The sequence below is a fragment of the Meleagris gallopavo genome, chromosome 8 (genome assembly GCF_905368555.1).
Source record: "Meleagris gallopavo chromosome 8, MGAL_WU_HG_1.1, whole genome shotgun sequence".
Taxonomy (NCBI): domain Eukaryota; kingdom Metazoa; phylum Chordata; class Aves; order Galliformes; family Phasianidae; genus Meleagris; species Meleagris gallopavo.
The window spans coordinates 22678825-22703206 of NC_139411.1; the positions used below are offsets into that span (position 1 = coordinate 22678825).

Here is a 24382-nt window from a genome sequence, read left to right on the forward strand (position 1 = left end):
ACTGATGAGCTTCTACATATACAAAAGATTGCTTTGTAACTTTTTTTCTTTTTTGAGCGAAACATTGCTCGGATTTCCCAGGAATTTGGGGATGTTTTTGACAGTCACTTATTTTTCCCCATGTTGACCTCAACTCAGCATGAGGTCAGACTCGACAAATAGTCTGCTGGGTGCTGACACTTTAAAAGATAGTTGTGTTGTCAGTTTATGCTGAATTCACTGTACAAATGGGGTATATGTTTTAAGCAGTCTGACATCTTTTTCTTATGCCACAGTTGATTTTTAAAAGGATCTTAATTTTTATTTTATCATCTTTCTTTTTTTTTGCCTGATGTTAGAACCAGCTACTAAGTTCAGTCTCCCAGAACTGGAGGGATAATAAAGACTTTACTGTTCTTCTTCACTTTTGGTCTTACAATTATGTTGCAGCTGATGAAGAATATTCAAGGCTTAAGAAAATGTTCTGAAAACATGGAGTCTAAAGATTGATGAAAAAAAGTGAATGAAAGTATTGATCTAAAATTAAATGAAAAAGGTATAAAATGGTGGGGCTGCTGAACTTTGCCACTGAGCAATAAAGGATGACTGAGGGAATGTGTTGCGTATGGTATGTTGAGTAGAGAACTGTGTTTGGGATTAAATTACGGTACAATGGGTTCATTAGGTGACTGGAGTTTATGCGAGGGAGTCTTCTGTGGAAGTGATGGGATCTTGGAGAGGTCTCTTCTGCTCTGTGCTAACAGTTTGGGAGATAAAGCACTTGAGATAAAGGCTTGTTTTATTTTTGAAGACGGGAGAAGAAATAATGTGAAGCCCAGCACCAAAGTCAGTAAAAAATGCAGGAAGAGGCAAACGGAGGGAATCTGAGACTTCAGGATGCATCAGGAGTGCAGCTGTTACTGCAAAACACATGATTTTTTATGATGCTGTAGTAGAGGTGTCCTATGCAGGTCTGTTACTGTACTCGACTAGTTAAGTGATGTGCACGATTTGGGATGCTGTATTTTAAGTGATGTTTAAGTTGGATATTGAAAAGAGAGTAAAACTAACATTTGGTCCCTATGGTCTTTGAAAAAAGTCTGCTTATGTCTTCTGAAAGCAGTTCTGAAGAGTAGGACAGCAAACACTGGTGTTTTAGGTATGTTGAGTCCTTCCTGGAGCATTGTGATGGACTAGGGGACTCCTGAGAAGCCTTCCTAGCCTGATGCCTCTAGGATTGCATCTCATCTCTGAGCAGCCCTGACATGAGAGCCCAGATGGCCGTGTGGAGGAGGCTTGGCACTGTGGGTCACCCTGTCCTCCTCTAGCCCTGCTTCAGCCAGGGGAGCGCTCACCTTATCTGCCAGTGGAATAACAACCACTAATGGAAATTAGTTGGGATAAGATAATGCCCATTAAGGCAGGTTGTGCTGGTCAGTGTTTTGTCCTGAGATAAAGCTGAAATGAGTTTGTAATTACTGAGCATTGAATTTTATTTAATAAAGCATATTTATGCACGCTAGGGGAATGTACGTTGATGCCGAAGGAGTGACCCTACAGATAGCAGGACGGTATGCAGCAAGACAGCAGGGTGTCCGAGGTGTCTGCCATTGGAATGACAGCGCTGCCTGGCTTGCAGGTATGCGGCAGAGATTGAGAACCTGGCTGCGATTGCAGGTGCCACCAGTGCTTCCAATACTTGAGCGAAGTGCAAACTGCGTAATGTCAGCGCTGAAACTCAATCCACGGGCATGGCTTCCTGCAGGCTGCCTGCTCTTACACAACACGCCTGTCCTGGGGCAGCAGTGCTGCTGAGCACCCACCCTAAGTACACCCAATGGGTGTTCTTAGAGCTCTGGTGCCGAGATCTCAAGCAACTTTCTGACACTCTCCGTGTTTTATGCTCAGGGAAATTGCTGCAGAAGGGCACAGCTGATTGTGGGAGGCACTGAATTTGCTTTGTGTGCTTGAATCAAAGCAAGTTGGTACCTGGAAACCCACATTTACATGCTCTATGCTTTATGTAGGGGATGCTATCTGAGGGCTTTCCTGGTTGATGCGATCCCAAAAGCTCTTCACTGTGGTTGGCAGAGCAACAAAGTGTGTAGGATTTTGGGGGGCCGTTCTTGTCATTTGACAACACAAGCCAAACAGAACCTATGCTGCTGCAGGGGAAGGGTTAGGCTTACAGGTCCTGACATAACCCCTGTCTGTGAAATGGCAGGAAGACTGGAATCTGTACTTAAATATATACTGTGTTGGTTTATTTATTCCTCGTTTTCTGTTTATTCCTCATTTCAAAAGAAAGAGATGAGTTTGTGTTTCTTCTCCAGTCACTCAGAGAGCTCCTTAACACAGTAATTTGGGATGGAGAAGATGAGCATGTATTTAAGATGAGGCTTTCTGAAGTGGTTTTTCCCCAAAGTTTCATGTTTTAAAAAATTTCTAACAGCAGAGGTTAAGATCTGATAGCTCTCCTTGTGTTTTGTCTGGTGATTTAAAAGCGATGGCTTTAATACTGTTGTGCTGTGATCTCTTAAATGCTTGTGGTATTGAGCTTTCTTAATAGCTAAACTTGTGGTTTCCTTTTATTCTTTGCTTTGGTTGTATGAAGATACATGTACACAACCCTTAGCGCTCTTTATTTTGGAGAGCCAGCAGTGCTGCCTTGTACTGGTCAGTGGGAAGCCTTCCCTGCCTCCTTGTGCCTCAATTAAACCCATTGTTTGTGGCTGTGTACCGTGATGTGTGATCCGTCACCCTCCGATCGATGGGTGGAGGTGCTACTGCAGAGCCTGGGTGCCAAGTCTGGGGATAACAGCCGAAAAGCACGCTAGTGCACATGTGTAGGGCAGTTTGAGGACATTCCTTTGCCTCAGCGCAACCTCTGTGATATTGCTCATGTTACGTTATCGAGCCATAATAGCAGGGTGCTGGGAAAGAGGCGGCTGACGATGTCTCTGTTTTTCCTGAAGGGCTTCCCAGAAAATCCCTTTTTTTCACAGAAAGATTGGGCCTTGGAGAAATGATGCTCTGCTGGAAACAGAAACTTGATTCTTTGAGCTCAATTTTAAAAACCTCTTTATTGTATAAAAAAGAAAAAAACAGCTGAGGAAAACAGGACTGCAGGAACTTTGAGGGGAACTTTTGTGAATTTGTTCAAGTTTTGGCAAACTTAGGCTCTGAAAACACCAGTGAACTTTAGAAAGATCTGACCAGGCTGTATAAGTGACAGATATCCCAGCAAAGACTTAAGCAGTGAGAGAACCTGACAAGGCACAGAGTTGGTTAAATGGCCAATTAACTGCACCACGTCTGAAGAAAGACCTGAGCATGTCTGTGCCATCAGGTGCCCGTTTGACAGTCATCGCTGAACCATTTTCTTTGGCTAATAAGAAAAGTAAGTAGCAGAGGTCAACAGGCAAATGCTTCCTACTGTGCAGGTATGCCATCCCTTCAAATTGCATGCCTCTGTAGACATGCAATTACAGATTGCACATAATATGTACTTGCATCCATGTGGGTGTTTCCCATGTCACTGCACCTACACCTGGTGTGTGGGACTGGGTTGTGTCTGCGCAGCAGCATTTTGTAGAGTGGCACTTGAGAGGGGACTTGTGACCTCTCCTGGGTTTTGTCTTCCTGCCCATGCTGATGTGATGCAATTCAGCTGATCTCTGACCCTCTTCTCCTGCTCCAGACTTCTGTCTTTAGGCATATCTTGGTGATGAAATGCCACATAACCTTCTTTGTCTTCAGTTCTCTGTTTTTGTGAGAGATTCTTTTAAAACACGTTTGCAGAGAGAGAAAGATCAAGCCCTGCGTGATCTGCAGGGGCTTGTTCCTGTCGTGGTGAGGCCCAGCAGCAGCAGTGCTGCATCCCAGATAATTGCCCCATGTCTGTACCTATCCTTCTTATTGAAGACTCATATGTTCAGACTGTCTGCTGGCATAATTGCCTTAGACCCTGATGAAAAATTCATCTCCTAGGACCCCGGAGTGTCTTTGGAGCAGCATTATTCCATGAAGTCTAAAGGCAGTATAGAAGAGCAAAGAAGGAAAGTAACCTTGGAATCGATGCTGGTCTCCCCAGCACTAGTGCCGTTAGCTTTGGCAAATCCTTTCTCAGCAATAAAGTCAGCTGCCATTTTGGCATCAGGACAAGCAGACTTGGCATCAGCCCCTCTGGCACCAAATACACGCTTCGTGGGAGCTGGCATCAGCGGTGTGAAACAAGGGTAAGACCCAAGGGAAATGCCAAGCAGACATGAGATGAGCACTAAAAATAGCGAGTTGCTGTCATTTGGAGAGAAAACAAACAGCACCCCTAAGAGGAGGGTGTCTTGAGATTTCCATCAAGGTTATGCTGGTAAGCAACTTGCATTAGCAGCTTTGGAACAATGCTGTCTGCTGTGATGATGTGACCAGAGGCCAGGCACCTGCTGTATTTTTGGTACCCACATGGTACAAGACGCTAAAACAAGAACAGACTCTTACCGTCTTGATCCCACGTTTGGGGGATCTTATTACTGTCTGCAGTCTGCCTTCAGCCTGGTCTGGAGCATGGTGTCTCCTCGTGAGCCCTTACCAAAGGTCCTGTTTGCACACACGAGCTGAAGGAAAACAAGAGCAGTGCTGCCAACAGCAAGAAGCCTGGCGGGTGTCCCTGCAGCACCCTGACACGCCAGCCCTGCTGGAGACATCTCGTCAAATATGTAACAGCTGATGCCCTGCCCTGTGCTGGCTCTGAGGGAGGAGTTGGCTTTCCTACGATTTCGTGGCCCACTCCAAACTAAAACTGAAGGGTGCCCAAAAGCTGGAAGCTCTAGAGGGACAGAACTGACCCTGACTCCAATGAAGCAGGTAACGTCATCTCTAATAGGACAATTCTATCTCTTTACTGCACCTCAGTGGCTCATGGCTTTAAAGCTTTTTTTGAGGCCTCTGGGCTTGCATAGCAGGCCTGGGTATGAAATAGCAGTCATACAAAATAACCATGCAGATAGCCTTTGGCGTTACCACACATTGGCTTGGCCACAGCTCTGCTGCTGGGAAGAAGTGCCTGCTGGACCTGTGGCTATCATTTTCCCCTCCTCAAGAAAAAAGCAGTGGGAAACAACGTCACTGAGGGCTGACAATTTCAAGCTGTGCTTCACAAAAACTATTTTGGTCCCAGGGAAGGAGGCTTGGCTTTTCATTGCCACTGCTCTGCCATCAGCTGAACAATGGGGCTGGTGGTGGGGCTGGGACAGCCTGGATGAAGCCAACTTCTGCCTCCTCTGCTGGGTGGGTGCTGGGGAGGGCTCCTCTTGGGCATCCCCTGCCCCATCTCAGCTTCCTGCCCTTTCTTGTGGCAGCTTAATGCAGAAAGCAGCTTCAGAAAAGGGATTGCTGGCTGAGTTACAGCCACTGAGGCTCTCCAACACGCTGAGCGTGTTTTGAAATGCGCAGCCTCTTCCTCCCTGGTTAACCAGTTACTTAGAGACAAAGCGCAGGTGACAGCGGTGAGGTTGAAAAGCAGTGTCCCTATTTGCTTATCTGGACTGAGTAAAGCAGCAGAACTGTCTTGTGCTTTGAAACCACCGAGCTGACAGAAGCAGCAACAGGCTTCAGGGAGAGGGACCTACCCAAGAAGTTTCTGACCACTGTAAGCCCTTGTGCTTCCTTGCACATCAAAATGTATTGATCCAACAGGTCTTTGTGCTTCCTTGCGTGTTTAAATGTACTGAACAGTCTGGTTGTGGTACTGGCTCACAAGTCAGTTTCCACATGTGCAATGTGTTTTGCTGGTGTTGCTCTTTGTTCTTTCTAGCAATGAGGAAGTCGGTTTGGCCTGGGAAACATTAAACGCAAGTGACTTTGGTGTCCTCGTTTTGTCTTTGAACTGCATACAAACTGGGGGGAACCCAGTTTAGCCAGTTCCAAAATAGTGGCAGTAGACACAAAGGGTCTGGAAGGTTTATCAGAACCATGTATCCCCTAAGGAATAGAGAAGATAGTCTAGGTGCTGGGAAATGCTCAGACTGGCCTGTTCCTATTGTCTGGAATTTTCTGAGGCCATTCTTTGAAGACAGCACCAGTGCTACACGTTACAAGAACCCAGTGCACCCGCTCTTTGTGTTGGAAAGCTGTGATCCTGTGCTGCTGTGTCAGAGTGGGTGAGTGGCCCTTTGCTCTTTGGGAATCAGTGACCGGTGGGCAGACTTTGCTGGCAGAAATGGTCTGCAGGCAGCTTTACACTTCCCTTCTGTTCCAATACTGCTCATCTCCAGATAACTCATCCTTTTGTTTGCTAGCAAACAAATCCCTTTATAACTTACTCTGTCAAAGCAGATGGAACTTGGTTATTCCTGGATGTTATCTTACTGAAAAGAGATAGGGATCTGCTTTTATGCCTTCCTATACGCTGTTTTTTTTTCCCCCCTTTTTCTTTAATCCCAGGATGGGGAAAGGTAAAGTCACGCTCCTTCAGGTTGCTTCTTTCACACGTTGTTTGAAGTGCCTGGCAGGTCCGTGCAGTCTCAGTTCTAGCACCCCAGGCTGTGGAATGACTAATGAAAGCAGATAGCTGATGCTCAAGGGATAGTGCTGTTAAGAACACAAAAATAACAGTGTCCTGGGGTAAATGAAGGAGCTCTTACAAACAATTGTTCCACCTTCATGGTCATCCTGTATATGTATAGCTGCACTATCTGATTTTTATTTTTTTTTTTTTCCCCTAGAACTCTGATATTGAAGTTTGAGGGCATACTGCAGACTACCCAGATTTACTGTTCACGCAACAGGACTCCAGCAGTGGAGCCACTGAGACTAACATTGTGCTTCAGGCTTGGCAGATTGGAGCTGCACAAGTTCATTTTTGTTACGATCATGTTGTCATATTTGGATCATCTAAAGGTCAAGCTATCTTTTTGAGGGTGTCAAAATGGATAATGCATCTTGCTGGGTTACCCGCTCACAAGCCTGTCCCATCGAACACTGCAGCAGTTCTACGATGGGCCAAACAACTTCCATTGCCTACCTCAGTAACATGCTAAAGCCTAAGTCTGTGTTGGGTTGTGAAACTGTCATGGAGCATCCTTTGTGCATCATGTTTGGGGTGGGTGGCATATTCAGGAGAGCAGTCCTACCGATGGTTAGAGCTCAGGCTCTTTGTTCCCTCCTTCTCTCTAAACTGCAGTGCAATTCACTCTGATGTGCTGAAAAAGGGTGGCTGGTGGCTGCCTAAGCAAGCAGATTTTCAAAATAATGTTGATCCCTTCACATGTTCTTACTTCAGCCTTGACTTTTCAGAGCCCTCACGTGATTTATTTACAGAGAAACTGTAAAAACTTGTGTTTGCTCTGTTCATTTTATCTTTGATAAACATGTGAGATATGTGGCCTTGCAGATGTTAAGCTCCAGGTTCGCATAAAGGAAGTGAAACCCATGCTGAGCTGTTGCTTTCATTAAAATAATAATTATTTCAGCTCTGCGCGCTCACAAGCAGAGGGCAGTAGAAAATTGGAAGGGTCTTGGAACAGATGATGAGCAGATGAAGGCTTTGGGAGAGGATTTTGCATTAAGAGGAGTAGGAAGATTGATATCTTTCACAAGAAGTTAGCTAACAAGTACAGACTAATGAATGGGTGAGAAGATAGATGGGGACTTCTGTTCCCACCTGGTAATATTATGAAAGTCAAATTAGAAGGTGGTGAATTCACTACAGACAAAAGGATCTGTTTGTTCATAACTGCTGCCTGTGAAGCTCATGGCTACTAGACAAATCATTGGGTTAGGGCTTTGGGTTTAAGAACAATAAAATAAAAGAGGATAAAATGATACCACTTGGAATACCCAAAGCAATTGCAGCGGTAAGGAGAACCTATGTTTTTTGAAAGACAGTGTGTTGATCAGGGATCAAAAGGGTATGAGCTAACCTGCCCAACTGCAGGGGCTGGGAAGGATGTTACTGCTTTTCCACTAAGGCCTTCATGACTTGTCTTAGTTCTGGAATGAAAGTTTGCCTTTTGAATAATGCTGGAGAAGAGCAGGTTGTTAAAGCTGGATTACCTCTGACAGAGGGATTCGGAAGTGGCTGCATTGGCTCAGCCCTGAGATCTGCCCATGGCCCTATAGCAGCAGCCAAATTGGGTATTTCAAAGGACAACATGAGACCGCAGAAGGGATTACTAAAACAGAAAGCTGCCCTTTTATATCATTGGTGTTTGTCCTCAGAATTGGAAAAGCAAAGGTTGAAAGTTTAATCCAGAAAGCTGGAAATCCCATTGCCTAACTTGATGGTGGTTCATGCTGATGTTTTGTATCCTTTAGGAAATTGCTGATATGCCTATTAGGAAAAACAGAGATAGGCTTACTGTAGACAGCAAGTCCTACGGTGGCTTAGAGCTAGTGAAAAATAGATAATATTTATGACATCCTCACAGCCTTATTGTATGGATACACCCAGCACGGGGTTCTCGCTTGGGGCTGGGAGGTGGTGGCAGTGCTCAGGGAGGACTTCTGGCTTGAGGACAGCGGGTATTGCTTCTGGCACTGCTGCAAACTGCCTGGTTCCAGAAGTTGGAGAAGCCAAAATCAAAGGGAGTTTCCTTTCTGCTGAACGTCCCCTGTGGTGCTTGGAGGGGTGCTGGCCCCCCACGGGATGGACAAGGACAGCTGCTCATTGAAGAGACACCCAAAAAATAGAGGCTGCTGAGTGTAGGTAGGAAAAGGAAGTTAAATTTAGATTACCTTCTGCAGTGTCATCTCCTACCTCAGTGTGGAACTTGCTGTACTCCTTGCTGGGGAGAGAGGATAAACAAGAAATGCCATCCTGCGCACCAGATGATGAATTTGTTTATGAGGCTTAATTGCCCCTTGGCACAGCAGCGTGAAGTGAGCTCTCTTAGAATTAGAAACCGTTGGTGGGTTGGGGCTGGTCGTGTTCTCCCTGGAGAGAGGGATTAAAGTGGCTGCTGTCACCTGTCCCAGGGCACCCGATACCAGTGGCAGTGGGGGATCACTGCCCACGGCTCTATGGGGCCAAGGCTGGGTGGAGACCTGAGAGGTGCTCAGAAGCAGTGAGGACACAGTATGGGACCATCTGGAGATGCTTGGATGGAACCTGCTGCTCGCCGAACAGTGAGCAAATTCAGGCGTTTAACCTGTTGTGGAGGAAAAAGCTCTTTTGCTTAGCGAGCTTTAGTTCCCAGCGAGGACCTGTCGGCATCCAGCTCGTAGAGCCCGGCCTGCTGCCAGCGTCCCGCACCGGCAGTGCAGCTCCTCTGCGTCTTCACCGGCACTGCCTCAAGGTTCAGCCTTTTTTCTCTTTGCTGTTTTTTTCAGAAGTGCCCGACCTGATGTCATTTCCACCCCGGCTGGGCTGCGTCTGAGATATGTCACGGGGAGTGGGAGGAGGAGGAGGGGGAGCCAGCGAGTGCGCGCCGTGCCCCAGGACCCTGTTTACTTTGCATTCCCGGCCGAGGAAGCCCTGGTTTAAATAGGATCGGAGGCGCGGGCTGCCCACAGCTGAGGAGGAAATGCTTGCTGCGGGGCTTTAAATTCCTGCGTTCCCATGCGCGGGTGCAGAGGATGAGCCTGCAGAATGCCTTTCCTCTTGGGTCTCAGACAGGTAACCGGGCTCGGTGCGGTGGGCGCTGCTTGCTCGAGGCTGTAACTTGCTTTAATTTTATTTTATTTCCCCTTCCTGCATTAGGAAATGATTTTCAGTTCCCAGAGCCCTACAGGAGGCACTTCCCCACCCGTAGCACTTAACCGTGGAGCACGGCTGCTTTTTGCTTAGTGAGGAAGGACCAAAGCTGTTGTTTGGGGGAAGAAACCCCTGTTCTGGTGGTGGTGTGTAGGGCCACAGCTCTTTGTGCCTGGTTGGTTTTTATGGATACTTTCCGCAGTCCTTAGTATTAGAGTGTGTATACAGTGCCTGAAAACTTGTGCCAAACTTTCTTGCACGAGCAGTATTTTGAGTGCTAAACTGCGTTTAAAAGAAAAGCAAGTTAGGCACATGTATATTCTCTCTCTCTCTTCTCTGACAAAGGTCACCAAACAGAAAATGGCAACTTTTTGCTACCCAGTTTGGTGGCTTTTTAATTTTTCAACGTGAACAAGGAGCTTGGGTAATGTCGTAGCTGGGCATGGAGGGGAGTGAGAAACGGTAGCAACTGGCCAGCTGCTCCCTGCCGGAGGAGAGTGCCAACTATTTGTTCTTGGGCTGAGGGAGAGCAAACCCTTTTTTTGGTCTGGGAGGCACGTCTGGAGGGGAATCTTAACTGTAAACTCTCTCCAGTGCTGCTGGGTTCTGTAATCCACAGTAAATAGATACTGCATGATACCAGCGTGCTGCCTGCAGTTTCTAAGGGGGCTTTAAAATTTCAGGATCTGACTGCAGCGTGGTTGAAATCCCAACTTGCTGTTGTTAAGAAGTCAATATGACTTAACACACTGCTGAGCAAACAGTGCTGTCTCATTTTCCTTATCAGTTCAGTTTTTGGTGAAATGCAGCTCCCCCCCTCCCTCCCTCCCAGCCTGCTGATCTGAAAACAGTTTTACATAAGAAACTACCTCTAGCACAATGACCTTCTGTTGCTGGATGCAATAGCTCTAACAACATTTCACTTGTCAACACTCAGGACAGAGGGGCTTTCCCTAAAAACCTGGGAACTGAACGGAGGAGGGAGAGGAGACACAAAAACCTAAACAACTTTGGGTAACTCAAGTTGCAGCCAGCACAGCTGGCTTAAACACTGAGATTGCTTCAGCTCCACAGGCATGTTTTTCTCTCAAGTTCCTTTTTTTAAATGAACCTTTTCATTTTGGGAGGATATTTGGCACGATTGAGGTGCTGCTTAAAGTGCAAAGCCAGCAGTGAGGTGCTTTGCTGCCTGGTTTGCTTGCACTGCTCACAGCTGTTTATCTCGGAGTGCTGGATGGCGCTTTTCTGTCTGCTTGCAACTTTTCTGCATAGATACAGAGGCATTTACAGGAAGCAGAAGAAGGTGTTGCCTCAAGAGCAGTTGAGCAAATCTCTCGACTATTTTTATCCACCGATGAGAGATCCAGTGGAAATGAACTGCTTGAACTTCAGTTTTAGACGAGGGAAAAAAAGTATTTGGGGCCACGTCCTTCATGCAGATAGCAATAAGAAATTTCCCACTTCTAAAGTGGGGAACAAAAGAGTTGGTAGCGAACAGTGCTGTTTAATTAAAAGTGTGGGAGGAATTCAGGAACATCTCGTCACGCATCCGCCTCTATTGTCTGTGCTGTTTGCACTTGGACTGTAAACCCTGGGGTGTCATGGAGGGCTCTGCTGTGCTCCTGCTCTAGGGCATCCCTCTTCCCTCGGACCCGTGGCATTGCAGCAGGTGGGCTGCCTGATGCGTGGTGGAAGCAGTGTTTTGGTTTGGGTTTGTTTTTTTTTTCAGCGGGGGTGATGTTTAAATGCCTTTGACGTCAGCACAAAGTGGGTGTCTGTTTAAAGCTCCCGCCCCAGGAAGCGTGGTGGTGCAGGAGCTCAGTGATCATTTTTAAGCACATTTCCTCTTAGGGTTGGAAGTGGAAGCTTGACTGCATCCTTCTGCTCCATTGCAGAAATAACAAAGGAACGGAAGGTTAAAGTATTGGATGCCAAACTTTTCCAATTTTTTAATTTTGACCGCTTGAAGGTTTTGGTGTAGTCAGCTGTTTGGTGACGTGAAACACCCAAATACAACAATCTCAGAGCTGTCATTTCCTGGAACTGGTGTTACTGCGTGATGCCGGCTGCAGCTGGGAAACTTCTGCTGGGACATAAACACTTTCACGTGAGGTGTGGATATGGCAGCTCCTGCAGCCTGAAAGTGAAACTTGCCATAAACAAAAATGAAAGCAGCCCTTCTCAAAGTATACCGGTGTGTTGTCGTATGTGGGAGGGCAGTGCTCCTTTAGGTGATTGGAGTGTTTCTCTGCAATGAATGAGTGCTACAGACCGATTTGTTCTGTAGGTAAAGGTTGATGAAACCGCAGAGGTGCTGCATGCTGTGTGGGTGAGTATGGGCATGTGTGTAGGGTGCTTTATGAAGCAATGTCTGGACTTCATTTATTTTCAGCCTAAGCTGTCCATTATAAGGCGGGCTTACAAGGATCTGCCTGCTGTCGTTCTGCCAGGGGCCGATACCTGTGACTCCTGCACATCACGGCAGTCAACACTGCTTTCATCTTCACCAAACTTTGGTGCTGTGTTCAGTTGGTTGCAGCTAGTGTTGGCCCAGCCCAGTATTTTCAGCAGCTCATTTTGTGTTTGCCAAACAAACGCTGGTGACAGTGTGCTAAGATACCAGAAGTCACTTTTGTCACTCTGGGTGCTTAGGAGTATATATGGTTCTAACGCTGCTTGCAAATCACTCTAAATACCTGGCATTTGTGCACTTTCCTGCAGGTAGCACCACTTGTTTGAATTCCATCTTTCATGGCTGTCCTGGCAGTGGCTGAGTACTGGAAGGCAAGGGTCTGTGAGCAGCGAGATTAGGGAAATATCTGGGTCAAGGCTTTTTTAGTAGATGCTTACTGCTGCAGTCCCATGAGAGCCATGCGACCAGGAGGCCTGGCATGGTCAGGGCTTGTGCCCGAGGCCCACTGATGCCAGCAGCACCGTGCCCTGGGACGGGTGCCATCTTGGCAGGCCCCATCAGCCTGCAGCAGCTCTTTTTCCTATGGCACTCTGTTCTTTACCCCTGGCATGTCGTTATTAATCCTCATCTCTTACAGTCCAGCCACTAATTGCTGTATGCGTGACAAATCCTGAAGCTTGGAGAGGAGAAAGTATTAGCATAGGCCTAAAACCTGGCTACCCTATCAAAGAGAGGAATGGCATGGAGCCTGCTGCCAGGAGACGCAAGTCCAAGTGTTCTCATGGCTCTCCGGATGTCACCGGGATGGATTGATGTACCCTGGCAGGGCAAATGACACAGAGGCCATGTGCATGCAAGGTGCTCATATTTAAGGTAATGGAGGCTGGATTTCTGTGGAAAGGAGAGACAGAGCAAAAAGCTACATCGGTTATTAGATCTCAGCAGTATCAGGCACTCCTGGTTAGAGTTACCTGGTCAGTGCCAGCTGAGGAGTCATCTTTTGTGGGCGGTTCATGCCAACTGTGCACTTCTGAGCGTGGGCTGTGGTGTTTATTGCTGCTGTTGCACATATTAATTTTCAGCTTGGAAAATAGCCACACCAGTCTGGAATTGCTCATCTTTTTCCTTTTTGACATAGCAACAGTGTTACCAGGCTAGGTGCTGTTTTTTCAAAGTAGAAATGTGTGTTTGGAAGTTCCTTGATTCTTTGAGTGCAGTAATACTGCACTGCCAGTCATTTCTTCGTTCCCTATATTGGCTTCAGATGCAGTAAATCGTAATAATTACAGACATTAAACCCAACCATTTAGTTTGGAAAACCACTACAGAGAACAAAGTCTGTACCTCCTTGGTTACAGTGAGGGGCAATGTGGGCAACCTGCAGACCTCCATGAATGCCTCCTGTCTTGATTGTGCCCCACGTTTTGACCTTTAATTTGTCACGTAGACCTCCAGCAAAGGTCCAGTATGGAGCTGGAAGGTGGAGAAAGTTGCTGGCACTTTTCTCTGACTCTGATGTTAGTGTTTACTGTAGCTTCAAGCCTGTCATGTGCTTCTGTCTCGAGTCCTCTTATACCTGCTGCTTCTGGATGTTTTAAGGATTATTTGTAAAAGCACTTGACAGCAAAAGTGTGCTCCCGGCAGAGTTGGCAGTGTTGATGTGAGTTTATCACAAATGCCAATGTATCGACAATAACAAAAAATAAGTTAAAAAATCATCATCTTGTGTTTGTATGGAAACACAGCTGCTTTACAAAGTTTGTGTGTGACAAAGGAAAACTAATCCAAAACACCAGATCTAGAATATGAACGCTCTCCAAGTGTGCCAAAATGAAGTCTTCCCAACTCAATGAGTTCCTTAAGAATTAGGATTTAACAAGTGGCTGCTGTTAGCCTGGGTGGGGGAATGAAACAGGCTTCAGGGCTGCAATGTCATCTGGAAAGCTCTTGTCTTTGAGTGTGCATCAGGGATTCTGTGACTGCAGTTTCCCAGATACCGGTGTCAGCTCTTAGGATAATGCCAGGGAGGCAACGATGCAGAGGCAGCTCCCAGTATGTGCTGCTTTACAGGACAAAGCCAGCTCCTTGAAATTAGCTGGAATTCTCCAAGGCTTTGCAGGAGGGAGATAAGGGATGGCATGTTCAGGCCTCTTAGTTGTGAAACAGGAATACTGTGCTGTGTTAGGGCTGAGCACACTGAGAACAACCTCATGTAGACACTGCTTAGTAATCCTGTCCGGAGGCGTCTGCAGCTAGCTCAGCAAGGGCTGGCAGGAGGGGTGTGCCTGCATGGGCAACCAGAAGACAGACAGTCCTTCTGCAGGGAAGACTGCATTGGAATGCGATAGCCACTGGCTGCTGGCTGAGAAAGTGCTTTAGGGAAGAAAACTTCCCCCTCGGTTGTTTTTTGTAAGGCTATCTTAAAAATAAGTAAATAAATAAATCTTTGTAGTACTTCAGTGTAAACTCCATGCTGCTAAGAATGATGTAAAATGATCATTAAAAGTGGTGCTAGATGGCAGCTAGAAATGACGGAAAGCCAATAAAGTGTGAGTGTTCCAATTTTGCTTTTATAAGATTTTTTCCCTTCCCATATGTGTGTTATCTGTAATATTACAGTTTCAAGCCTATGCTTTGTCTGTGGCTGTTGGTGAGAAAGAGGAAGCGCAAGCCCTTGTCTTGTTTCCAGGTGACACTTAGACTGTAGATAACTCTGTTACTGATGTGTCTTAAGTAGTAACCCTTTGGCTGCTTCTGACAAAAAGAACAAATGGGAAAAGGAAGTAAAAAGTAATCAGCAGTGATAATAAGAAAAGTGCAGGATGAGATTTAATTAGAAAATGAAGTCTAATCAATATGCTTGGCAGTAGGTAGAGGATTCCTGACAAGACATGGTGCTGCCTCCTTGGCTTGTGAAATAGTGGATAAAAATGTACAGGGGCTCTTCTTTTTGTAGAAATTATTCTTGACCGGAGAAGGGAGAGGAAAAGTGGCTGAAACACTTGGTGCATATGAGGTATCTGTAACTCTAACCCAGTGCTCTCCCAACACTGGAATTTCTATCTAGTATCTTTTTCCAAAGATTTGGTGCCTTTCCCCTTCATCTCTTTCCCGTGCCAAGGTGTGTAACCTGACGTTGGAGGTAGCTGTGCTCTGAGCAGGGGCTTGGACCACATGACCTGCTGGGATTCTTTCCAAACTAAATTATTCCTGGATTCTGTGAAACAATTTGGAAACATGTTCTGGGTTTGACACGTGGAACTGACTCTGGCTCCAAGAAGAGCTCCCAGCCACCTGCTGGTCTCAACGCAGGGCAGCCAGCTGAGGTGGTGACTTTCTGGCTCGTGCACTATCAGTAGGATTGCAATTTTGCAATAGGAACTTAATTTCTCAATTTGGCTGATGTGAGTGCCAAAATCTATCACGTTCATCTGTTACACTAACTCTGCAAAGCCAGCAAAAGTGAAGAAAAATGTAAATAAATTAACAAAAAGATAGGAGACTAGACGTTCTTTTTTTTCTTTTTTCCTGACTAAAATTACAATTTTTGGAATGAATAATGTGCCTGAAATGGAAAATGCTATGTTAGCTCAGCAGTGCCTGCTAAGAGTTGCTGTAGGCCACTGTGATTAGAGATGGAAAGCTGCTCCTTACTCTGTATGAGAAAGTTTCTACTTTCGGTGTACGACATTTTAAGACAGAGTATGAAAAGTTTGCTTTAGTTACCTGCAAAGCAGATGTGATTGCAACATCAGTGTGTTTTAATAAGGTTTGTTTTCAAAGAGAGATGTTTTGTTTCCTAACTTCCAGGTTGCCCCACCACCTGTTAGAGATGTACACACCACAACTGTAAAGCACTTCTGTTTTCTTGTGTTCTGTACTTTTTCCCACCCGTGTTTTCAGACTAGTAGGAAAACTGGGACTCGCAGGGGTGGACTGAGACTTCACAGCAAACTCCTTTTCCATCTTAAGTGTCCTGAGGACCTGCTGGGTGACACAGTGCAGCTGATTTGGCTCTGCTCCTGGACTATTTCACTATTCCAGGAAGAAGTTTTACAGGAATGCTGATCTTACATAAAGCATATGGCTAATTATGAGGGATTCATTTTAGATTGGAATCTTGCAGGAACATAATGTAATTACCATTCAGATCTAAATGAATCCAAGCAGTCTTTTCTCAGATTATAACGTTCTGTTTATGATGTGTTTCCTCCACTCAGCATTCAGCCCCAGAACGCAGTGATACTGTTTAAAACAGAACATAAATGATGTTTCATCTTCAAAAGAATGCCCTGTGCCCAAAGCATGATAACTGTTAAAAGGAAAAGACTGATAAGAAAACAGCATTGTCTAGATGCTTAAGCAGTGTAACTCAGGAGTTATTTAAGAGATATAATGGGTTTTCTTCAAAACTGTCATTTGTGGGACGTATTCTTTGATGGTCCCTTGAAATGTTTTAATCTTTGTGTATTTTAAAATTTCCCAAGACCATAACTTGTGACTCTTAAAATGCTTGCAGATTGCTGGGTAAAATAAATTACATTTGAGAAATACTGACAAAACATCTTAAAAGTGTGTCTGTTTAATTTTAGGACAAGGAAACCTGCATGGGTGTCAACAATCAAAGTTACATATGTGAAACGGGCCACTGTTGTGGACAGTCCCAGTGTTGCAACTACTACTATGAACTCTGGTGTAAGTCCTTCTGTTTTGTATGGCTTCCCTTCCTAATCTGCATGGCTGTCATACTGCAGGTCTGGCTTGTGTCTTGGGAATATTGTATTCAGCTCTTATTTTGCATTGCCATTGCATTTAGCTGCAGTGCAAACTCAGTAAAGCAAGGGAAATAGGGCTACTGCAATGAGCATTGCCTTCTTTTTGGGAATAATGGGGCTGTCTTCACATGTTCTTGACTGGAAATTTGTTGTTTGGTCTTCTTACTGGTTTGGGCAATACTGGTCTGGACAATGGCATTGTATGTGGCTGAGGAAATCATACTTAAGGGAAGATGTTCATATGCACAACTCTTAAGTTTGACACGCACAGAATTAATTCAGTATCTTTCTTCTTACTGTTTCAGAATTTTTTCAAGAATGGCAGTTTATATCTGATTTATCTTGTTAAAGTTGTCCTCTCAAGGAGAGGGGCCAGGACCTCTATTCTCCAAGGAAACAGTGTTGGGAGCGCAGCTCCATGGGCAGAGTGGGCCTGGGGCAAATTTTGTGAGCTGGCAGTAGCTGAATGTGGTCTGCTGTGAGGAGCATGCATTGCCCATTGCAGGCTCACTTATTTCCTGGGCATTTCTGCAAAATCTGAGCTTTAAAACTACTCATTTCTTGCTCATGGTTATGTGAACTTCGTGCTAAGTGTGTAGAGAGCAGGAGGCAGGTCAAAGCAGGCCAGCAAGGCTGATAAAGAAGCTGAAGGGATAGGAAAGTAAAAAATGATGAAGTTTCGAGGCAGCCTTTGAGTTGTGCCTGGGCTGACATTGTCTTCCTTTCCCAAGGAGGAAAGTGGAGAAAAAATGGAGAGTTGAACACTGACCTTGACTTGCTGCAGTACTGCCAGGAACCAGGGCTGTAAGAAGGCACTTGTCCTCCAGAAATTTGGAAATAAGGAGTTCTGAATATTGTACCCCCATGTTAGAGACTGGTGTTATCTTCCTACTATATCCTGTGATATCTTGTGGCTTTTATGTAACTGTACTATGTACATAATTCCTCTGCGGTGCCAACAGTTTCACTTTCACAGTAGTTTATGTTTGTGGAAATGTATTATACATACAAGGAGTGTCACTTAGCCTGAATCTAAGGACGGGAATAGCTGATGCTTCATCCTTTAGTCTAGAAACATGCTTTTACTGAAGTGGCTGTAAATTAAGCAGGACTGTAATGGACTTGTTGAAGACATGTTGGGTATCAGGGTGTTGTGCCTGGCTGTGTAAATACAAATGGCAGCAGCTGAATGCTCTCTGGGCTTTTGACAGCAGCTTTATGTTCAGAAGTCTCCAAGCAGTTGCAGGAATGTTTTGGGATGGGGTGGGTAACCCTGGGGACAGCCGGCTGGGATTTGTCTGGACCAAATGGGGATGCATGGACAGAGCAGAGTTGGGAAGGTCAGACCCTGCTTTGGACTTGTGTGGGTGGGAATGTAGAGGAAGAGGCACGTATCCAAGGGCTTAGATGCTCTGTGGCAAACAGGATCTAAATTGAGCAACAGCATGGAGTACAGCTGCACGCTGATGCTTGTCGCAGAGTTGCCATGTTTCTCCCCTGTGCGCCTTGAAAGAGGCTTAATGGAACTGCATGCAAACAATAGAGTCAGAACAACAGCCCCCTGCCATTTTAATGAAAGGATGTTACTTTAACTGTCTTTGTTTTCTCAACATGGCACAGGCTTTTAGATTTGACAGTGTCTGACTGCGTCATAAATGGTTCTGGAAGATAAAAACAGCTTTTGCTAGGAGGAAGCAGAACATTTCAGGCCTCTTTCTAGGGCAAGCACACAAGCTGCTTTGAGATCATGGAATGAGCACGTTAATGGCACACACTGATGAATGGTTCCTTGGGGGAAATGGGTTTCTGTGTCGAGTTTCACGTTCCTTCTGCATTGTGGAGAGCATCATACATGGCTCTGAGACAAGGGCAGTAATGCAAACAGGAGACCTATTCTCTCAGGCTTTCTGCAAATCCGGGCAAGTGCCCAGCATCGATTTGCAGCTGGTTAATGTTTTCAGGGCTTGCTTTGCCCTTATGTTTGTCAGGAAAAGGTGTCTGGGATGGGGGTGGACGTGCAGGGAGGAGCACATCCTTTTAAATGAAAACTTGTGTGGTAGAGCCTGCCACCACAGCTTCAGAAACATTCTCTTGCTCCAGAAATTGTGGAATATCTTCAGTTTCTACGCGTAGTGAGGCATTCTTAAGACCTTTGAGGTGAACAGCAACGAGAATATATGCAAATAGTCTTAATAACAGCTGTGAAATGATGGTGTAGGAAGCAACAGCGAGGAAATAGATTGGCTTTGTTAAAATTAATAGTACATTTTGGTTAATGAATAGTTAAGTCAGCAGCACCTTATAGGTACAGCTTCACACTTGTGTTGTAATTTGATTTTAGCCAGTGTGTGTGTGTACTGAAGTAACCATTTTCAGAAGTTTCTCCTTTGCTCAGAAGCTCCCCTGCCCACCAGTGCCTGGAAAAGGCCTTTTTGCTCATCCTGTGAAGTCCTGGATGTTTTACTGCTTAGTGGGGAGAAACAGAGGAGGGTGGCATTTGAAATGGAAAAGAAAACTCGTCTGGCTTTGTTGGCTCTGCCTTTTGAAATGTGATCCCGTCTTGCGGCCACTTGGAAGATTTCCTATAAAAAGGGTCATTTTTTCCCTGTTTAAGAATTTGAGGGAAGTTTGTCTTTGAAAATGGCTGATCTCAACGTTTCTAGACAGCAAGGAAGGTTATGGTAATTATAAACCAGTCCTTGAGGGCTGTGGAATAGGATGCAAAATCAAGGTATTATTTTGTTAAGGGGTGGAGCGGAGGAATGGAGAACATGATATGCCAAGCAGGTGGACAGCCTGTGTTTAAAATTAGATAACAGCTCAGTTCAGATTCCTCACCCATCTCTTATTAAAAAAAAAAAAATTATGGCTCTGTGTTGCCAAATAATAAGATTATATCCAGGTTTATGTATGTAGGACTAATACATGTAGGTCCAATTAGTTCCTAGCTGAAGTTTGGAAGAGGGTAACATGGTGTGGGGAGGGTGCTGCAGGGTTTTAAAAAGCAAAACAAAGAGAAGAGGCTTTACAGTTGTGAATCCCCACCTAGGGAAAGCTGTCCTTGTGTCTGGTGGTTGCACATTTTAGCCTAACGATTTCTTCAGGCTCCCTGGAGAGGTCACAGTACTGAAGGAGGAGGAGGCTGTGGTCTTGGGACAGCCACTGGATTTTGCTTACAAGTAGTTTTTGTTCATGTCCCTTATGATGTGCTTGTGATTTACCAGAGTTTTCTGTTGCTGGCCTTTGTCCAGGCCTAATGGGTGTTTTGATGCAAAATGTTCCAAAATGGCACTTTTCATGCTAGAAAGAAAGGAGGTAATTGAGGACTGCAGTTACTGTGTTTTGCAGGTTAAGAATTAAGGCTCAAATGTTCCAGATTTTCTGAAGTTTATGCCTATAATGTGGTTTGAGAACCTAATCCAGATCTCCTGACACCCATCCTCATGTCTCCCTTACCCTGTTGAGGAGCAGCACAAAATCAGACGGCTCCTGAGGCATCGAACACAGCAAACAAAACTATGGAAAAGTGTTTTACGTAGTGCAGTTGGAAGAGCAGTATGTGGTGCTTTGGGGGATCATGGAGCGTGGAGACAGGCAGCTGCAGCCCCTTCGTCATTGAGGTACCTCACAGCAAGCTGCGGTGCTGAGTGAGGATTCACATGTGCCTTATTCTGCTTCGTTTTGGCTGTGTTAGCAGTGACACTGGGCCCTTCTGTTTCCAGTGAAGGGAAAAAAAATCATCTTGACTGTTTGGGCCTTAGTGGAAGGGTTGTACGGGAAAAAAATGTTCTGTTTGCAGGCAGCACAGTTGATGTTTTTGCTGATTTTGAGTGTTTTGCTCATCTCTGCACGCTTCCCCTTGGAATCTCTAGACAGCTCTTTTCCCCAAAAAGTGTGCTGCCAGAAAATGTTGGCAAGGATCTGCTTAGTTGCTGAAACTACAGCAACTGCTGTAACACGTACATGTTCCAGGTCAGCTTCATAACAGGAATTTGTTCCCAAAGACTTTGCTGCAGTCTCCAAAGCACTCAGTCAAATAACATCAGTCCCATGTTTTCTTTCTAACCCCGTGTTATCCTTGAGTCTAACCAAGTCTTTTTCTGGAGGGGTTTGCCCTGTTTCCCACCTTTCTCCCAGCCTCCTGCATGGCTCGCCTTGCCCTCCCTTTCTCAAGTGCTTCACTTCTGGCTGCTTGTTATTCCTCAGCTGGTGCTTCAGCCATAACAGCAGTGTCTGCAGATTGACTGCCTCAAGTGCAAGATAAGCAAAAGATTTTTCTGAAACACTTCTTTTTTCCATCTTTTTTCATAGCAGTGGAGGTACTGTGTATACTGGCTGCTACTCTGAAAGTTAGAAACCAGCTGTCATTAATATCCATCGTCTTTGGTTGGAGTTATCAATCTGGGGGCAAGTAAGCAGGAGCTGGAGTTGTAACTTCAGTAACTTTTTCTTGCAGTGCTATCAGGCTGGGGCTACCATTCCACTAACATAAAACTGTCACTGAAAATCACAGTCTTTCCCTTGTGGCTCACTGATTGAGCAGATGGGTTTCAGCCTGCTCTGGTTCCCCAGAACCAGTTAAAAGCACAGTTGCACACAGCATTGTGCTGGCACAAGAAGAGTTGGAGGAGGCAGCATGGTGTGTGAAAGAGACAGGCAGGAGAGGACCGCATTGCTCGGCAGCCTTCTTTTTCCTAAAGCGTCCATAGGCCTGTGGCCTGGATCCCCATCACGTTCTGGAGCAGCAGCACCAACTTGGAGGGGCTCATGGCTGAAGAAGCAGGAGGTGATGTGGTCTCTGCGCCAAGGACACTGTAAAACCCATGTGCAGCTGAACTGTGGTACCAGTTAAATGCCTCCTGGTCTTGATAGTAGCGTTGGCCCTAGGAAAGACAGTTTCCTCCCAGCCATGGCCAGCTGTGAGGCCACTAGTTAGGAGATCACATTTCCGTCAATGAAATTGTCCCACTTCTGTTTAGAACCAGCTCTTGTGAAGCCAAAGCTATTACCCAGATGCTTGTCAGGCAGACACAAAAACACTTTGCAGTATATTTTGGCTTTCTTTTAGGGGACTTCCTGCCAATAGAACAATGGCATTTGCCCAAGTTTACCATGAACTTGAGGGCAGATTTCTCTGTTCCTACCCTTGGAACGCTCCAGAAAACATGTTTTCCATTTTGCACAGGATAAAAGGAGCTTCCCTCGATGGGACTGCTGATGGCAGCATCCCAGGCAGCAAGCACAGTACTTGACCTTCTCAGCATCAGAATGGACACTGCTCTTCACTTTTTTGTAGGGAGGGATTGCTCTGTTTCATACTCAGGAGATAGATAGTTTATTCTTTATTATTCCTAAGTTTGGGCAAAACTATGGTCTGGTTAGTCCCTAGGAAAGTTTTCTCACAGCTCTAAGCTTGATATATTCTTTCATGGCTGGTAGAAAGTGTCTCCAGTGGATGGAGACACTCCAGTAGATGGGACATCCCCATCGGATGGGACACCTTTCCCAAGAAAGCTGTAAGCATCACAGCCTTCTCCTTCCTGAGTGTTTTCTCTGCTTGTGAGCAGTGGCTTTCCTAGGAAGTAATTCTGTTCTCCGGTCTTTCTGCAGTTCCTGTTTTGATTTCCTGAGCTTGATGCTCATGGGGAGCTTGCAGCTTTTCTCTCAGCCTGTCTGATGCTGAGTAAGATGCTGGTATTTCTGTTGTATTTCTATGAAAGCTTTTGATGCTCTGGCAGGGGAATCTCTTGGCAAAAAACTCAGCTCCTTGGCTGTGTCTGATTCACTCTTTGCTTGCATCATTATCAACCCATTGGCATCACCACTGAATTTGACAGAAGATACAGCAGCACTTCTCAGTACTCAGCCTTTTGGGGATCATAGCGTTTCCACTTCTAACTCTTCCGTAAACCAAGAGCAAGCCTAAAATTGCCTTGAAATCCAACAGTCTGCTGCTGCATGTTTAGCTCCAAACTGATGCATTGCTGTTATCCACCAGTGATATTTTTTTCTCTCTACTTGTCATCTGCCCCTCAGACTGCAGCCAGTTTTGCTCCCCATGATCCTGACCTAGTGGGAAATGCCCCCTAGAGCTTTTCTCTCAAATCAGACCATTTTCTGACAAACCTGGCACAGGATGCCTGGTGCCTCCCAACGGTTTCTCCTTTGGCAGGGACTGCCACAATAGCTCAGTGCAGTATAGCTGAACACAACTCGTGTCCTTATGGGCAGGAGGTACATGTGGAAGAGCACTGGCAAAGCTTTTGAAGACAGTGAAGACAACAAAAAGCCCATTTTTATTGAGCTTTTAGAAGCCCTTTCCTGCCAGACTTCTGTTGCCTTTGCACGTCACCCATTTTCAGCACAAGGCAGGGCCAGTGCCTGCTTTGCCACGAACTAGGTATTAGCTTGCACCGTTACTGTGCTCAGCCTCCCCATTTCCTGTTCTCGTAGTGTTGTCTTTGGATGAAATTTAAATTTCCCTTCTTCCCCTCTTGCCAGATGAGCCGCTGTGTGCACGGGCCAGTGCTCTGCTCAGTTTGCTCCCTGCTGCTAGTTTGAAGCCAAACGTCACCAGGTGTACAAATGCACAGCTCAGCCCTGGACATATTCACTGTTCTCTCCATACTTTTAGACATAATATTTACACTTGGCACTTACACGTAGCTTTATTTCAAATAAATGACTGTACTATATATTTGCTAGGCTTTTACAGTTTTTCTGTTCTGCAGCCAGCATTGCAGCTGTGCCCAAATTTTTGGCTAGGGCATGTTATGGAGCCTTTTATGGACTCCCAGCACCGCTCTGGGCATGCAACCAGACCTGCTCCATCTCCTGGCTCTGGCTCCTCTGCTCAAGCAACAGGTGAGCAGCTCAGTACCTACAGTGTCCCGTCCTGCTGCTTCCTTCATGCTGGGAAGGCTTATAGTCCTATGACACAGACATGCCGCTGCCTGACAAAGTGAGGGAAAGCCCATAAAGAGGAAACCAGAAGCCAGGTGGAGCAAATAGATCTGGGGGCACACAACGCTGACCCACTGCCATCACCTAGGCAAGTCCTTGGGTGTGTGCTGAGTCAGGAGTTGAGTAATTCCTAGAAGCTCCAGGAAGTGTTGGTGGTTAATGAAACCAAGCAATAACATGGCATTAGTGGGTTCTTTTTCTGGAAATTCCCATGAAAAACACTACTTTTTGTGCATTTGTGGTTGCGAGCGCTCATCGAGACCCTTGGCACAAGGATGGAGGTGTTGTTCCTGGCACCGTGACCAGATTGCAGCTCAGTAAATTACGATCTGTTTACTTACAAACGCCACCTGCGGTTTCAGTAGGATCCAGCATTAATTTATTAGCCTGAGCTGCTGTACGCTGTTTACAGAGCTGCTGAATGTCTTCTTGAGGATGGCTGAGCTGATTTTGACCCCTATTCCGAGCTTGTGCACCAGTTTGTCTGCAAAGCATTTTGGGATTTGGAATGAGTAGAGAAGATTTCTAAAGAAATACTTTTTAAATCCCCTGCATGCAGGC

At 45.7% G+C, this 24382-nt stretch overlaps 1 protein-coding gene across 6 annotated transcripts in view; it reads left to right on the plus strand.

Moving 5' to 3' along the window:
• Positions 1-24382, plus strand: part of WBP1L (WW domain binding protein 1 like) — a 49350-nt gene that overhangs the window by 18901 nt on the left and 6067 nt on the right. For 3 of the 6 annotated variants that reach the window (XM_085229214.1, XM_003208134.5, XM_085229213.1), the window contains one exon: positions 16676-16778. In XM_085229214.1, coding sequence (XP_085085340.1) covers positions 16676-16778 — 103 coding nt within the window. Of the gene's footprint in view, positions 1-4818; positions 4843-9306; positions 9593-16675; positions 16779-24382 lie in introns of those variants that run through there. The other 3 variants (XM_085229215.1, XM_010714641.4, XM_085229216.1) reach the window with 3 other exon arrangements.